This window comes from Notothenia rossii (genome assembly GCF_949606895.1).
Source record: "Notothenia rossii genome assembly, chromosome: 9".
NCBI lineage: Eukaryota > Metazoa > Chordata > Actinopteri > Perciformes > Nototheniidae > Notothenia > Notothenia rossii.
In genome coordinates this window covers 50,601,103-50,619,157 of record NC_136907.1, presented here as the reverse complement: position 1 = coordinate 50,619,157, position 18,055 = coordinate 50,601,103, and the positions used below count along the sequence as shown (strand labels likewise).

General features: G+C 42.9%; 1 protein-coding gene across 1 annotated transcript in view; it reads left to right on the top strand.

The window, feature by feature from the left end:
- Positions 1-2,497: 2,497 nt before the first annotated feature.
- Positions 2,498-18,055, top strand: part of LOC307019898 (ephrin type-B receptor 3-like) — a 37,388-nt gene continuing 21,830 nt past the window's right edge. Inside the window, 12 exon segments of the mRNA XM_079650999.1 lie at positions 2,498-3,041; positions 12,936-13,000; positions 15,737-15,772; positions 15,774-15,839; positions 15,841-15,900; positions 15,902-15,952; positions 15,954-16,061; positions 16,063-16,134; positions 16,136-16,261; positions 16,263-16,328; positions 16,330-16,353; positions 16,356-16,419. Of these exon segments, the coding sequence (XP_079507125.1) occupies positions 2,978-3,041; positions 12,936-13,000; positions 15,737-15,772; positions 15,774-15,839; positions 15,841-15,900; positions 15,902-15,952; positions 15,954-16,061; positions 16,063-16,134; positions 16,136-16,261; positions 16,263-16,328; positions 16,330-16,353; positions 16,356-16,419 (802 nt within the window). The 5' untranslated portion in view covers positions 2,498-2,977.

The following is an 18,055-nucleotide window of genomic DNA, read 5'->3' as shown; positions in this document are numbered from 1 at the left end:
GCCGAAGCGACCACAGTCCCTTTAATGCCACAATTGATCGGTGTTTAGCGGCGGTGAGCGGAGCGCCAGGCCGGTTACCTGCAGCCGGGCCCGGCAAACACTGCGGGCTGGAGGCCGCCTCACCAACCAACCTCCTCCTCCTCCTCCTCCTCCTCCACATCCCACCTCCTCATTCCCCGAGCCCCCCACCAGCAACATGAAGCAAATCTGAGAAATTCAGAGCAAACCCGGAAATTCAGCAGCTTTGACTTCAAAATAAAAGCATGACATTTGGTTTTCGCTTATAATAATTTGAAAGATTGAATTAGGAATGAATTCCGTTACTGTATTCCGTTAATCATAGAGCTCACCAACCATGTCATAACATGTAAGAGCATGGTAGCCAGGTGATAATAGAAAAAGAAAAACGACCATGACGTCAGTGTTTGGGATGATATCATCTTGTGTCCGGATTTCTACCTGGTATGATCACCTTTGATCATAAACAAAATGTATTTTATATGTAGGCCTATAAGTGAACCATGTTTCACTAGTGATACATGCTTTATGGTATTGTGAGATCACTGACTATAGTTGTTGTGAAAAGTACCTTTTATTTTGTATGTAGTCTAATTAATAAAAAATAAAATCAATACATATACAGTGGGGAAAAAAAGGATTTAGTCAGCCACCAATTGTGCAAGTTCTCCCACTTAAAAAGATGAGAGAGGCCTGTAATTTTCATCCTGGTACACTTCAACTATGAGAGACAGAATGGGGGGAAAGAATCCAGGAAATCACATTGTAGAATTTTTAATGAATTAATTGGTAAATTCCTTGGTAAAATAAGTATTTGGTCACCTACAAACAAACAAGATTTCTGGCTCTCACAGACCTTTCACTTCTTCTTTAAGAGCCTCCTCTGTCCTCCACTTGTTAACTGTATTCATGGCACCTGTTTAAACTCGTTATCAGTATAAAAGACACCTGTCCACAACCGCAAACAGTCACACTCCAAACTCCACTATGGCCAAGACCAAAGAGCTGTCAAAGGAAACCAGAAACAAAATTGTAGACCTGCACCAGGTTGGGAAGACTGAATCTGCAATAGGTAAGCAGCTTGGTGTGAAGAAATCAACTGGGGGAGCAATTATTAGAAAATGGAAGACATACAAGACCACTGATAATCTCCCTCACTCCACGCAAGATCTGACCCCGTGGGGTCAAAATGATCACAAGAACGGTGAGCAAAAATCCCAGAACCACACGGGGGGACCTAGTCAATCACCTGCAGAGAGCTGGGACCAAAGTAACAAAGGCTACCATCAGTAACACACTACGCCGCCAGGGACTCAAATCCTGCAGTGCCAGAGAGCATTTAGATGATCCAGAAGAGGATTGGGAGAATGTCATATGGTCAGATGAAACCAAAATAGAACATTTTGGTAAAAACTCAACTAGACGTGTTTGGAGGAGAAAGAATGCTGAGTTGCATCCAAAGAACACCATACCTACTGTGAAACATGGGGGTGGAAACATCATGCTTTGGGGCTGTTTTTCTGCAAAGGGACCAGGACGACTGATCTGTGTAAAGGAAAGAATGAATGGGGCCATGTATCATGACATTTTTAGTGACAACCTCCTTCCATCAGCAAGGGCATTGAAGATGAAACGTGGCTGGGTCTTTCAGCATGACAATGATCCCAAACACACCGCCCGGGCAACGAAGGAGTGGCTTCGTAAGAAGCATTTCAAGGTCCTGGAGTGGCCTAGCCAGTCTCCAGATCTCAACCCCATAGAAAATCTTTGGAGGGAGTTGAAAGTCTGTGATGCCCAGCAACAGCCCCAAAACATCACTGATTTTCTGGATTTTTTTTTTCTCATTTTGTCTCTCATAGTTGAGGTATACCTAGGATGAAAATTACAGGCCTCTCTCATCTTTTTAAGTGGGAGAACTTGCAGAATTGGTATTAGGAATAGGAATTGGACTAAATACTTTTTTGCCCCACTGTACATATATAGCCTACATACACAAATATATCCTATATATAACTATATACTGTATAAATACATAATGTTATACAGGCTTTATCGTGAAAATCATAAATCTATTTGAATTAAGCTTAGCCTCCTACAGTGTTACAATGTATCAAAACACAATAAATAAATAAATATACATGAATAGATACAAATCATAAATCATATAACTATTAGGCCAACATATTAGGCTTTGGTCAACAACAATGTTTTCCAAATGGAAACTACCTACTGAAACCCTAACCCTAATATTATAGATAGGCCTACACCAATAAATAACAGCTTTTATGAAGAAAAATAACAACATCAACGTTTTATTTTTCTTCATTAACGTCACATTGCTGCTTAGTTTAATGCGATGTCTCTTGGGTGAATAAATTACCCCAATACCCGTTATCGTGCTATTATTTTTGAAAATCCCGAACGGAAGCTTGAGGTCCACAGAGTGCAGCGCCAGCTTGCCTCCGCCGGAGCCCCAGCCCCCTCGGTGTCTCTCTGTCCCGGTGTTGCCATTCCGACGCACATCCCTCGCAGAAGAGCAACAGCTACGCGGAGTTGCCCAAAGTGGACTACACAGATTCTTCTGCAGATAGAAGGCGACCTGATACCCGGCTTTCATATCCTCTGCTCGGGGAGACCAGCAGCCGTGGGATGCGCCTGGACAGAGGTTCGGTGAGGTTAAAGTCGGATAAAGAAATGAGACTGGAAGGGTGCAGACTGTAAGCATCGCGTTCACAACTCCGGAGGAATAACGGGACCTGAATGAATGTAAAATAAAGCGTTCGGTTATTTTTGTTTTATTTATTTTTTTGTACGGGGCGTAAAGACCCATCCCCACATCTGAAGACATGAGAATTGGGAGAGGAACAAAAAGCTCGGCTGCGGTGCTCATTGTTTGAGGCTCCATCCATCCAAAGGGTCCAGTCTGCACACCTTTATTCATGTTGCAGAAGCCTGTTTTATGACAATGGATTACTTGCTGTGGGTGTGCAGCCTCGTTGTCCCCGTGGTACTGGCTGTAGAAGGTATGTGCTCTGATGTTTGCATGACTACTTTGTGTCTCCTGTGAATGCACAATGGATGGACAGCTTGGATGCATTCGAATTTGGCAAGAAAACACACTATTGTCACATATTGAGAAAGAAACACCATTACCACTAGAATAAATGAGTATTTTATCTGACAATTTGAAGCATATTTGGCTCAGTCTAATTTGCCAGTTTAAACACCAGATCAGTCTTTGATGCTGAAATGAGATCTGTTAGCAAGACTCCTCTGTTGAATAGGCAATTTCGCTGAGTATCAATTGGCTCTGTGAATGTATTCCATGTACACATGTATCATTCCCTGTGTGTGTGTGTGTGTGTGTGTGTGTGTGTGTGTGTGTGTGTGTGTGTGTGTGTGTGTGTGTGTGTGTGTGTGTGTGTGTGTGTGTGTGTGTGTGTGTGTGTGTGTGTGTGTGTCTGATGAAACCCCAGTGTTCCCATTGCGGCTGAAGCACTGCCCTGTTGCTATTGTCCCTGCTTTTGTTGTCACACCCACAAGCTGAGTGAGGGTGCCCACCCGCCCCTACAGCACCACTGGTTATACAGTAGGCTACAGAGGGGCGTCCCTCTCACACTGAAACAGGAACACACTGATGCATGTGGAAGGTTTCGAGTTGGGTTCTTCTCCCACCAATCAGTGGTGTGTGGAGACCCAAGCGGATCAATGCCGGCCCCTGAAGCTCCACAGTCACATGCGGAACCCATTAGATGACAAGTGTGAATTAAAGGTCAATGGCTTAACAAGTATGCTGCAGCCCCTGGAAGCTCCCTCCATCACCTAGGGGAGTGTAGCTCCAGGGAGAAGCCCACCCTCCTCACTGCCTGCCCAGCTACCGTAGCTACATTTCTCTACCTTCTTTCCCTCCCTGTCCAATCTGCCTCCCCTGGACCGTGGCCAGCTTGATCCCTCATCAATTCTGGTGTCAGCAAGTAAATCAATGCAGCGGCAGCAGCCCTCCAAGTCCCAGTGGGCTTCTCACGGCGTGATGATCAGCCCCGTTTCCCCCCCCAACCGGACCAGTGGCTGTTACTCACATCTCAGGGGTTAACTAATGTTTGTCCTCTGAGGATAAACATCAAGGGCAGATCATCGGATTGGGTTTAAATGAGAGAGAAACTAACAGTTTTTTCAGTTGCATGTCGTTTTTTTTTAGCTGCTTACTCAGTGGACTCCAACACATTGCCTGGATCTGGAATTAGTTTTTTTTCAGATTGGCAAGTGTTTGCGCATGGATGATGCGAGCTGGACTGCAACTTGTAGTGTGCTCCTGCTTATTTACAGAAGCCCCAGTGAGGACTTACTGTATTTCCATTTCTCTACAACAGACCGCAGTAAAAGCTTCAGTAACTTTGACATTTGTATGTTGTGTAACACTCGTTTACAGTCAACGTTTACTGTACCTTTACATTAAAAAGCTCATAAAACAGATGGATGACCCGTAATGAAGGGTTTCATAAAGTTAGACACAGCTATCGTGTTTGCGATTGTAGGGTAGGCATTTAGCGTCAGTTGATTTTCACATCAATAGAGCGCTTCATTGGCCTTTTCCCGCTTTCTATACATTAGTAAATCAGCAAGAATAATTATCTGTTGACCTGTAAAAAGCAGATGAAAGCAGCCATGAAGAGAGATTGAATTAGGTCAGCTTGACTTGTTCAGAAAGTGCTCATCAAGCGTCACACAGTTTATCACATAGACTGTATCGCTGTGATCCAATGGAGGGAAAAATGCTCTGACATACAAACAAACCCTTGCTTAGAAAGAGCCAATGAGTCAATTTTTCCCTCTTAATCACTATATTTTTCCTCTACCTATTCATCGCCACATATTCGATCACCCTGTGATCACTGATGATGATGATGATGTTAATATTTGATATGTTTGCTTGTTGGCAGCGAGTGTTAGTGTAGTACAAAGTGATGCCGCCCTTTCATGGTGCACAAAGTGAATAAAACATTAGCATGTGTGAGCTCCCAGAGCGCACTGGGAATGCAGAGTTGTGTGGCATTTTGCGTAAAGAAAAAATGACGGTACGGTAAGTGCCACGGGTGGTGATGCTCTAAAGTTCCCACTGCAGCATTGTTTTCTTACCCCAGGGGCGGAATGACTCCACCGCTGCTGTGGTTTTATGGGAGATGAGGGAGATTTCTGGATTTGAGTTATAGCAGCGAGGCGATCTCAGAGGCTCTATACATTTAGCAGGGAGGGGAGAACTGTGGAACAAATGGGATCTTTTTCAATCTGAACCGCTTTCGAGGATTTAGAGTTGACGATAACACACTTTGGTCAATAGAGTTTTTGGCCAACGATAACCTTATTATTCCAACGGAAAATTGAGAGTTGAGCAACACGTGAGCCTGGACTCAAATGGTAAAGGAATAATTTACCTTTTTTTTTTTAAAGACCATTTGTATATAAATTCTTCGAGAATACCTTGCTTTTCCTGCATGCCTTCGTGGTGAACAAAGCACAAAAAAACGGGAAAAGTTTGGAAGAAATAAGACTATTTATATACACCCTTCGACCAAGTCTTACACAACTCGTTCAGTATCATCCAAGTTCCCTTTATCCAGTTGTATGCTCACAATTTTCCAAACACATGCATTTTTGCTAAAGCTGCACTATTTTAAACACTTCGGAATTGCTAGGAAGAACAGCCTACATTAGTGTGAGACTGTTTACGTTGAATTCTATGACTCGATAAATGAAACTGAGATAGTATGATTATGTTTTGATTTTGTTTGGCAAGAGCTAATGTTGGCCCCAATATCCTTCAATTGATCAAGACTTTTCAAAAATCTCGGATGTTTCGTTCATTGTTGAGGACTTCAAGAAACTAATACATTTTCCTAAATAATTCAAGCTACACGTGGTGGTAACAGGTATACACAGATTGATGTTGTGCTCAAAATATTCTTTTAACATCTGAACACAGGCTCAGTTGCCTTAAAACTACATTTGAAATAGGAATAGGTTATTCATTAGCTTAAGGATATATAGCGTCATCCCCGCCCATTTATTACAATTCATAAGGACCTTTTTTCGGGTTCTTCATTCACTGCTGAAGAATTTGAGAAAAACTAAAAAGAAATTCGAGAATCTAAGGTTACATGCCAATGGTATTTCATATGCAAAGAGTTATTTTGTGTTTGAAATATAATCTGAACACAGGCTTAGTTTCTCTAAAATCTAAATGTCCATAGAAACAATGTTATCTGTTAGCCTGAAGACATACAGCGTCATCCACTCTCGCTGGCTAATAATAGTTTCTGTAAAAGTATAATTCTTCTAAATATTGTGAAGAGAAATTCTGTCCACTCCTGCTCCATGGGGAGGTCAGAGGTCACGTTCGGATAGAAGAGCGGCTCTGGAGCTGCGAGGGAGTCCGTATCTCCCTCAAGAATCCTTCAGCGCTGTGAAATCCCGCTTTCTACGGATGTAAGGATGGTCAACCTGCTGCCCGTCGTGTGAGGTGAAGCCTGCTAAAGGAGCATCGGGCCTGTGGGTTGGTTGAGGCTGAGTGATTCTGTCTCGGTTACCGCGGGGCGACCGGGAGAGGAGAGGGAAGGGGGGGGGACACTGGATCAGACACCCGAGGGAGGGCAGTATCAGCAGCATGGAGCCCGGGAGCTCTCAGTCAGCTGTGTGCCACGAGTGCAGCCGAGCAGAGACAACAGACACTGATTTCCCTGATTAGTTCCTCCGCTCTGACTCAAGTTGTGCAACAAACAACCGTGTTCACCATCGTGTGTTGGAGCAACCCAACTGCTGTCGCTCATGTCCTCACGCACACAACTACAGAAGGCCTTCATAAATTAGAGACAGGACTTGCTTTATGCATTCAAAGCATGTTTGTGCTTTATCTCAATTTTCAACAAAAGATGGAGGGAGACACTTGTTTCTTGTGGAGGAGAATCATTTTTAGATTATGCAGCTGTTTATTCAAACTTTTCTTTGCTCAAAATACTGCTATCTGCACATTAAAGTATTCTGGTTACAAATCACAGGCTTAATGTTCCCCATAAAGAAATGACAAAGTGACTATGAGTTCATTAGCTCCTTCTTAATGGATCGTCATAATGATAATAATGATCGTGAATTCAATGTACTTCATTCTTTAATTTATACACCACCAAATGAGCTGGACTCCAGTTACATAGAAAAGGCCTTTTTCAGGGCCACACTCAACCCCTTATCTTATTCAAATATCCATAGTTTTATATCCATCTAGTTGTTGTATGCCAACACATGTTGCTTTGTGATGTTACACATTTTTTTGATGGATAAAATAAATCCTATTTATCAAAACTGTTTTAAAGAGCTCAATCCATGGAGAAATGCACAAAGCCAATATTCAGAAACACCTTTAAATGATCTGTTATCCTGACTGTTATGACTTCCTATAAGGTATACATATACTGTAGAAGTGATTCCCTGGCAGTGACAGTGGAGAAATGTCCAGAACGCAGATATAAAAGACTGGTAAAAACTGACTAATAAGAAGAGATTTTTTCAGGAGGCGCAAAAACAGAGCGTTTCAGACAGAGAGGGAATACAGGTATATTTAGAAGACAGTTTTAGGAAAATAATCTTTTTTTTTTATATTAGAGCATGTAAACATGCTCTATTAGAAACCCAATATAGAAGTATGAACCTGAAAATGTGCATATGATGTCCCCTTTAACCAATAACATTCATCTTAAAATGGAATACATCCAACATTAATTCATGATTTAAATAAAAATGTATCATGCTCTAGTTGTGCATTACCTACAGTTCATTGGGTTTAGAAATATACATATTCCTTTTTTTCTTTGCTGAGCTTTAGATACAAATATGAATTCCACTTTCATGTTTGTAAGATACATCTGAAGCTAGAGCCAGCAGCTGGCTAGCTTAGCACAAAGACTGGAAACAGATGCAAAAAGCTAGCCAGGTTCTGTAAAAAGCAGAGATAGACCCGCTTAAACTGGTTGTCTCACCATATCCAAATCTTCAATGTAATTAAAGCCAGATAAATGTAGTGAAAATGCAACATTTGCCTCTGAAATCTTTGAAATAGACGCATAAATAGCAGCAAATGGCTATATTCGAGTCTACTTCAACAACTTAAGAAATGTTGAAGTAAAGTGCTAGTATATGTTCTTATTTATTATGCACTTATGATAAAGCCTTAATGAAATGTCCACTTTCTAGCCATGATAGCTCATGATCGGTATAACCAAAAATTATTCTAAAGGGAAACAAAATCTGAGAAAATCCCATACATAGTTAATCACCGCACATCAAATACCAGCGGTCAACTCTTTTCAACTTGTTTCCATTTACTGTACACACACCGCCAGGCTAATTTGCATTTAAAATAGGAAGCATGAAGCCCCCCCGCTTGCTTTGAATCTTGCCCGTATCTGCAGTGTGAATGTAACCACATGCAGCTCTACAGTGGTAGAACACCAAAGATGTAATCTACCCTAGGATACACAGATCACTATTCATTATCTCTGTGAAAAGAAGAGAAAGCATTGTGGTTCCTCTACTGATCAGAGTGTAAACACTGCACATATCCCCCGCTCAGCATCCTGCAGATGGACCCGTAATCTATCCACTCAATCAAACTTCTATTATTGACACACAAGCCAGTAATGTAACTGTCTCTAAGAAAAACCTCAACCAACACTCATGGGGATTATGTAATCATAATACAAAAACAAACTTCATCCCTTACAGTTACATACAAAAAGACGTAATCAGATCACTGGTAAAAAAATAATAATTTGGGGAATAACTAGCAGGATACTAATGGTAAATGGACTTATATTACACTGTAACAGGTATTTTTTTACCACAAAGCGCTTTACAAACTGAGTCATTCACCCTTTCACACCTCATTCATGCAGAGCAGTACCACTTGGTCGAGAAGCTATCATTCACACGCCGTTGGCCATTGGGAGCAACTCAGTGTTCAGTATGTTGCTCAACGATACATCCACATGTTGACTGTTGGCTGGGATCGAACCCACAATCTTCTGGTTGAAAGGCGTCCACACTCCCTGACAGCCACAGTCGCAATTCTAGCAGTTCATCATCATAGCCGTTAATTCAAGAATGATTTCACTGGGTGGAATTTTCTCCATCACTAAAACGGAGCATTTTCTATTATACTTTTGTAGGTGATATGCTTCCATTGGACTCCTTTGTTTTTCTTCTGGCTAGCGCTCCAACACATTGTTCATGATAGGCTAAGGGGCGGGGGGGGGGGGGGGGGGGGGGGCGCAGAGGGTTAAAGAGGTGCTGCAGCACAGGCAGAATGAGAAAAATAAAGAGCTCATTGAACATTAAAGCATGGAGACATGTCACAGCAGAGACATTAAATACAAATATGAACCTGAACATTTGCAGAATATGTCCTTGTTACCTGGTCCTGTTCTAGGGGTACCAAAGGGAAGTGACAAAAATATAAAATAACCGGGCGAGAGAAAAGAGGAGAAGAAACTGAGTTGTGAAGCCACAAGATGGTCTTTTAATTGAAAAAATAAAGAAAGGCTCACCAGCCAATTTGCAAGGCAAACTAAGAACGACTTTCTTCTGAAAGAAAGTGACTAAATAGTCAAATGTAAAAAGACACGACACATGCTGCCCATGTCACACATGCAGCCAGACGAGAAGGAAGAGAGCGACTGCAGCCTTTCTCAGCTCCCTTATGGAGGCCCTGATTGGGGATTGGGAGCACCTGAGGGAGAGGCTGCACCCGGAGGGAGACAATCAGGGGGAAAGACACGCGCACACACACACACACACACACACACACACACACACACACACACACACACACACACACACACACACACACACACACACACACACACACACACACACACACACACACACACACACACACACAAGCACCCACTACGGCACGTAACAGTCCTCTTTAATTAAAATAAGAAAACTTGTAGCAGTTTTCCATGTCCTAAATAGTACAATAAAGTATTGTCTTTCTCCTGTATTTATTTGCATTGCATTTGATCATGGCGGAATTACAAAAGTAAACAGGTTCCATTACTTACATTGTGATTCTCAGGTTAGGGTACTGAATGCATTTTTTTTTTTTTACCTGTAACTACTAATTATAACACTTTTTTAAAACCCCTCCCAACCCTTCTTCCACTTTGGGACAAGAACAAAGCCAGAGCTGATGATGTAGCTCCACACAGGTCAATCTATTTGTTTACCCTCCTCCAGCAAAGCCAACAACAACTTGTGAGCAAATGGTGCACAGCAGGCACCGTGTCACTGAGTCTCCGCGAAGAAAGCGTAATTGTCCCAGTAATTAGTTGCTAACAACAGCAGAACGATGGGAGTGGACCACAGCTGTATGTAGAGAGCCTGAGAGGGGGTCGCACCTTCTGAGGTGTATTGAACCCCCGGACCACCAATCAGGTGACGGCTGACTGACAGCCTTGACAACAATACTCATTGATCCTGTTGTTTATTGTCTACTCACATGTCACCTACTCGTAAAGTCGTAAACAGCGAGGTGAAGAAAACAACTGCTCAGATGACCTGCTATCTCAAGCCCCTCTCCCAATGGTGGAAAACCCATTCATATCTTGTATTGACTTTAGCAGGATAGGTTACAATCATCATTTATTAAAAAGACTCTGAATGGTATTTATTGGCTCCAGTTCCAATCGGCATTTAGTGAAACCCTTATTTTGGCCAAGTTATGGCACCATGATACGGACATGTTGCAGTGAAAATGTAATTATTACAATCAACAGGGAATGGACAATCTTTATAATTTATTAAAGTGCAAAACATTTAATTAATATGTTCTCCTCAAGACTCCATCGACAGAAACAGTCATTTAACCTCCCCGGTGATTGTAAAACGCTTCATTTAATCCTGACAGAAACAGAAAAACAAAACCGTCTTTGTTTAAGAGTCTTTAAGAGAGATTGAATCAGTAACAGATGATTATAAAAGAAGCATCCATGGTAGCATTTTAACAGTTTACAATGCTGCCTGGCACTTCTGTGAAGTCGAACATTACATATCAAAAAATAAACCCTAAAAATAAATGCTCTTCAATGGCAGCGGAAAATAAGTTTTGCCTATTTTTTAAATGTTTAAAAACCTGCAACTACCTGCCAAATTACCCCTAACACATCACAGTCCCCCTGCTTCCACTCCTACTGCTATTTATACAATGTTTACTTTATTATTTGCCCCTTTTGTTTGTTTTTTTGCCTTTTTTGAAAGGCGCTATACAAATGTAATCTATTATTATTGTTATTATTAATACTGCTGGGTTAAAGCCCTTCACCCCAAATGTGATCTTCAAAAAATCTCCCTGTGCTTGTATGACCTCTCTGAAGCGGTGCTATGTAATCTCCAAGCTTTGTTCTTAGTTTCAAAAATTAATATTGAAGTAAATAAATACACAAAGGGGTAAACCGGTACACACCCTCATTCTTGCCCATTTATAGCACCATGATGAACACATGATGCAGTTAAAACATAATTACTCAAATCAACAGGGATTTGGACAATCATTACGATTCATTAAAGAACATTTATGTTAGGCTCTCTTCAAAGCCGCCAGACGCCATTGACAGAAACGGTCATTTAACCTCCCCGGTGATTGTAAAACACTTCATTTAAACATGACAGCAAGCAACCATGGTAACATTTGAAGATTTTACAATGCTGCCTGGCGCTTCGTGAAGTTGAACATTACACGTCACAAAATAGAGCCTAGAAAGACATGCTCGTCAATGACAATGGGAAATAAGCTTTGCCTATTTAAGGCAGGATTTCCAACGTTTAAAGGGGCCCTATTCTGCTCATTTTCAGGCTCATATCAGTATTTGGTGCCTCTACTGGGACATGTCTCCATGCTTTAATTTTCAAAAAGCTCTGTATTTGTTCATACGGCCTCTTTTCATCCTCTGTCTGAAACCAGAGTCCAGTCTGCTCTGATTAGTTAGCTGGCCTGCTCTGTTGTGATTGTTAAACCGTTTACAGATGACCCGCCCCTAAGCCTATCACAAATTGTTGGAGCTCTAGCATATACAGTAGAAGTGCGAGTGTGACGTAGTGATGTCACTATGTCCCGGGAAGCAAACAACAAGTCCTACAATGGAGGCGTTTCAGGTAGAGGGGAGGGGAAAACTCCCACACACCCCCCCACACTTTGGGATTTTAGCCTTTGCAGACCATTTACATGTATAACAACCTATAGAACACACTACAGGAGAGGGAAAACCCATCCAAAAAAACATATGGGGCCTGCATAAAATATACCTGCTAATTTTGGTAGGGGAAAGCCCCTCACCCCAAATTTGTTCCAAAAAATCTCCCTGTGCTTGTATGACCGCTCTGAATCGTTGCTAGTTAATGGAATATGTCCCATCCCAAGGCATCTCGGAGGAAGCTTTGTTCTTAGTTTCACAAATGAATATTGAAAGGAGTACATTTGTGAGTGCCAAACACAGAAAGAGAGCCTTAATTAGGCGCATCACAGACAGGCCATGATTGTCAGTGCTGTCAAAAACTGAGTGCATGTGGGTGGAGGTTGTGAAAGAGACAGAGGGGAAGTGTTTACCTGCATCTTTTGTGTGTGTGTGTGTGTGTGTGTGTGTGTGTGTGTGTGTGTGTGTGTGTGTGTGTGTGTGTGTGTGTGTGTGTGTGTGTGTGTGTGTGTGTGTGTGTGTGTGTGTGTGTGTGTGTGTGTGTGTGTGTGTGTGTGTGTGTGTGTGTGTGTGTGTGTGTGTGTGTGCTCCTTAATGCTGTGCAACAATTTACCCCCCCTCCCCCCTCATACCATTTAATTCAGGTTTGTCAACCTTCCTCCTACTCTTAATTTGCAGAAACCCTTATGGACAGTCGGTGGGCAACAACAGAGCTGGCATGGACTACGTTCCCAGAGAGCGGGGTGAGTTAGTGTGTGTGTGTGTGTGTGTGTGTGTGTGTGTGTGTGTGTGTGTGTGTGTGTGTGTGTGTGTGTGTGTGTGTGTGTGTGTGTGTGTGTGTGTGTGTGTGTGTGTGTGTGTGTGTGTGTGTGTGTGTGTGTGTGTGTGTGTGTGTGTGTGTGTGTGTGTGTTTGTGTTTGTGTTTTCTTCATTTAACAACATTTGTTCCATTGGCTTGTTAATAGAGCCCAGTCTGCCTTGAACAGCACACCTCCTACTGTTTTATATCTTTGTTTTTGCAGTGTATGTTTGCTTTCCCCGGGTACTAAAAAAAAGCAAATGAGAAACACATTGCTTGGAAGAAATCAAAAGATTGTTAATGTTGTGTAATGAAAAAACGAAGGACTTTAAACAACAAAACAAGACGTGCGGATACACAGAGCAAATCCCCTCAGCTTGCCAGCACTATTAGGTACCTCACATGTCTCCCCAGGATAGAGTCATTGAAAGCACGTGTCTTTTATAGTATAGGTCCAGGAGCGCATTACAGACAGAAACTAGAGTTTTCAGTTGATACCTCCTATAGGAACGGTGAGAAAATAAAACAACACGAATTTGACCCCGGGGCTAACCGCCTGACAGACCTCCCCCACTACCGGCCAGTGTAATTTGTCTTCGCTACGTGAGCGCAAAGTCAGTCAATGGAAATGCTGGGTTTCCATGGAAACGATCTCGGGTAGCCCTTCCTCCCTTCCTTTTCCCCTTTCAAAGGCCCGGGCTCTGAATATCCCAGCATCCATGAAGTCATATGTCAGGAGTGGCGAGGCAGCCCCCCCCCTCACGGCTGACAGGCCCATACGTTTGGAGGGCCGGCAATTATCATATTTGTCAGGTAGTGCATCAACGTGTTGCCGGTGATTTACGACGCCTAATGCTGACTCGTAGGGCTCATCGTTTGGGAATAAATTGCGCAGGAGCTGCAAGACGTGAGATGAGTTATGCATTATTTTCTTCCAGCTGAAATAATCAATTCCTGGGAAGCTCATTTGTTATGGAAACGAAGCATTCTGTCGGAGAGGGAATTAGAGGGAAAAAAATCTAAAAAAGATTGACTCCTCACAAGGTTATTTCCTAATAGACTAAACGTATTGACCAATGGAGCCATTCATCACAGCCTGTAATGTTAGCATGTTGTGAAGCTGCACATTGACATTATTCAGATTGTTTAAATGATGTTCATGTCCAGGTAGTCTATAGCAGGAAATTAGAAAAAATATATTGCCCCTAATGTCTAAGAAAGTGGCCATTATCAAAATTGTAATGAGTGAATACATTTGAATGATTAACATTCATAACAGTGAACACCACACTGTGCAAACACGAATACATATAAAGGCATACCATCGCGAGTGCCTTTGATATTTAAAATTTGGGTAAGGAATATGTAGCATGGTGATATATAGTAAGGAAGTAAGGCCTTTTTAATTTTATGTTGCAACTAATGGCACTTATCTTATCATATTTCATCTTTTATTGCACATCCTTACTTCTTATTTTATTTAAATATTTATCAATATTAATCTTTTTATTCTATTATAATTATTTTATGAAATACTCAAATGGAACTGGGCCGAAACCCAATTTCCCCCCGGGACACAAAAAGTAATTCTGTTTCAATCTGTATGTGTGAGAGAGAGCCGGAGACAGCTCCAACTATTTTGGCTTTAGCCTTAAAAAATGCACAATGCATTAGTTTCTAACTAGCCTTGGAAATAACAGCTTTTTTAAGTTTACTTTTGGCCCTTAAATCATGATTTTTTGCCAACATTTTCGGACGCTACATTAGTCCCTTAAAATGGTCATTTCCAAAGCTTAATACTGTAAAAAGACATCAGTCCTGACTTGCGATATTAACAACAACAGTTATCTGCTCTCAGGCTGAGTGTGTAGGCACTGGAAAAAGATATATAAATATAATATATTCTGCGTAACATGAAGTACTCAGGAGTGCAAATCACACTGACAGCATTGCATTTAGATGAGTATTTTAATAAATAACTCACTGTTTGCATTATAGATATACGGGAAAAGTTTCCATTTAAAGTGTAAAAATGTATGCTCTCATCTCTCCTGGAGCACAGATAACACATTTATGAGGTATAGAAACCAAATCTCCTCTTGAGGCTATTTCGATTGCACTGCAGCAGTTATAGCTGCTCCCTATAGGTGTGTATTATGATAAAAGTCCAACAACACACAAAGCTGCAAAAACATCCGTCTTCCTACAAACCTGCAACACGTGAGCAGCGTCAAATGTGCATAACGCGTGAAATGTGTTTTTAATGAGACGTTTTCTATTAATAGCCCGTAATTATTGGGATTTTCTGAATCATTCATGTAGTTAGAACATTTTAGCTGCAAATTATTCCTCACACATGTACACAACCCCTCTGTGGGGGAGTGTGTGTTTGCGTTTTTTATTATCTGTGTGCCGCAGACGTCACTCCCCTGTTTTTTTGGTGCCCTCTATACTTGAATGGTTTGCATTAGGATGCGTTTTAACAGTACTCCACTTTAATTAACAACATATTGGATAAGGGGGTTTCTGCGCTGTTGTTGATGAATGGGTGATAAGTCCTGTTAATAATAAGATAATCAATTAAATGTAGCCTGGTTTTTATTCTTAAAACAATTTTTTCTGCATCAGTTGGACCCCTGCCTTTTGGTTTGTCACAGTCTCTCTCTGTTGTCTTCCACAGTGGGAGGAAGTGAGCGGCTATGACGACTCCATGAGCCCCAATCAGAACCTACCAAGTGTGTAATGTCCGCCAGCCCAGCCAGAACAACTGGCTGAGGACGGACCTTTATCCCCCGTAAGGGCGTGCTGCGCGTCTACGTGGAGCTCAAGTTCTCCGTGAGGGACCTGCGCCAGCATCCCAAACATCCCCGGCTCCTGCAAGGAGACCTTCAATCTGTTTCTACTACGAGTCCGAGGGGGACGCAGCCACCGACAGTAGCCCCCTGTGGAGGGAGAACCCCTACGTGAAGGTGGATACCATCGCCCCGGATGAGAGTTTCTCCCTTCCTGGAGGCGGGTCGGATCAACACTAAAGTGCGCAGCTTCGGCCCCCTCTCCAGGGCCGGCTTCTACCTGGCCTTTTCAGGACCTTGGCGCCTGCATGTCGCTCATCTCCGTCAGGGTTTTCTTCAAGAAGTGCTCCACCACAATTGCCAATTTTGCCGTCTTCCCCGAGACCGCCACGGGGGCAGAAGCCACCTCCTTAAGTGATCGCCCCGGGGGCCTGCGTCAACAACGCCATGGAGGTGTCCGTCCCCCTGAAGCTATACTGCAAACGGGGACGGAGAGTGGATGGTCCCCCCGTGGGCTCCTGCACCTGCGTGGCCGGATACGAACCATCCTCGGACGGAACCCAGTGCCAGGGTACGTGTGTTGTTGTTTTTTTTAACTCGATATCTGGGCAAACAGTATTCTGTATTCAGTATTCTCTATTGTACAGACAGACTTGAGAAGGGGAGATAAGAGGGGATGAGACCTGGCAAAATAGTCCCAAATCGGATTTGATGATGGGGACCACGGCAACAGTACCAGGGTCGCCCCGCTGTACCAAATTGAGCTATATGGCGTCCATGTTATTTATTTTTGTTGTTAAGGTATTTCTTGGGCCAGAGTGCCTTTTATGGAGATTTAGAATCGAAAGGGGGAGATAGAGGGGGTGAGGGTGTCAAATGGTCCCCAAACTGGATTTGAACTCGGGTCCTCCACATGGGGACCACACCACTGTACATGGGTCGCCATCTCTACCAATTGAGCTATAAGGCGTCCCGTTTGATATTATTTTGTTATTCTCTTAAGGTATTTTTTGGGCCAGAGTGTGCCTTTATTTGAGATTTAGAGTTGAAAGGGGGAGATAGAGGGGACGACATTGCCTGAAATGTTCGGCTGGCTCAGGATTTGGAAACCGGCTTACTAGTCAGCGGATACTCCATATGGGCCACCTCTAACTAGTGAACGATATGGCGTCCCCGGGTTAATTATTATTTTTATTTTGTTACAGGATTTTTTGGGCCAGAAAAAAGCCTTTGTTGGAGATTGAGAATTGGATGGGGGAGATAAAGAGGACGAAAAATGGCTCGGGATTTGAACTGGCTAGTGGACACTCCATATAGGCCACCTATAACCAGTGAGCGATACGTTGGCCCCGCTTACGTGTGTTTAACAGACATTCAGACTTTTTATTTAACCAAACCTCCTTTATATGCTCGCTGCACGTCACCTCGGTCTGTGCCCTCTTCGCTGCATTTATTGTGTGGCTCCTGGAAAGGGGGTGAAGGAGGTGGAGGAGAGTATGAATTAATGAGCTGTTGCAGAGAGGAGCAGAATACAAATATTGCAAGAGAGCGGCGCGGGAGGGAGAGAAAGATAGAATAGAGAGGCGACTCTTTTTGAGGAAAATGCAGATAATAGAAGGGAAAGGCGTCCGGAGAGAAAAAGAGATATTAGCAGAGAAAGGGAGATAGTGCGAGGTGTGAATTGCCCAAGATGGGATGGTAGCAGCAGCCAAATGAGAAGAATGAAAAGGGAAGGGAGAGGGGGGGGGGGGCGGGTTACAGGAAGTCAAAGACAGACAAGCGAAAGCCTCGTCTCACCTGGGCGTGAGAAATAGTCCGACCACACGCGTCCCGAGAGCTCATTCGTTGCCATTGGCGGCTCAAGGTTAAAAGCTTGCCGCCAACGCTTGATAAACAGCTCTCCAGGGCTTCAGCCGGCGGTGGCCATGAGGAAGTGTAATTTCCTCCCGTTAGTTTAATCTACAGGCGGGCCAATACTCATTAACACCATTCAGACCCAACGTGAGCCAACACTGCCACGCTAACATTAATCACTCAGACGTTTCATTTCTTACCCCGCTAACGAAAGGAGGCTAACACGAGAGGAGACAATGGAAGGTGGTGGAGGGTGGAGGTGGTGGTGAGGGGAGGTGGGGGGGGGGAGGGGGGGGCATTAGTGTATCGAAAACAGGAGAATCACCATGCCCTCCAAAAGAAGTTAATGGATT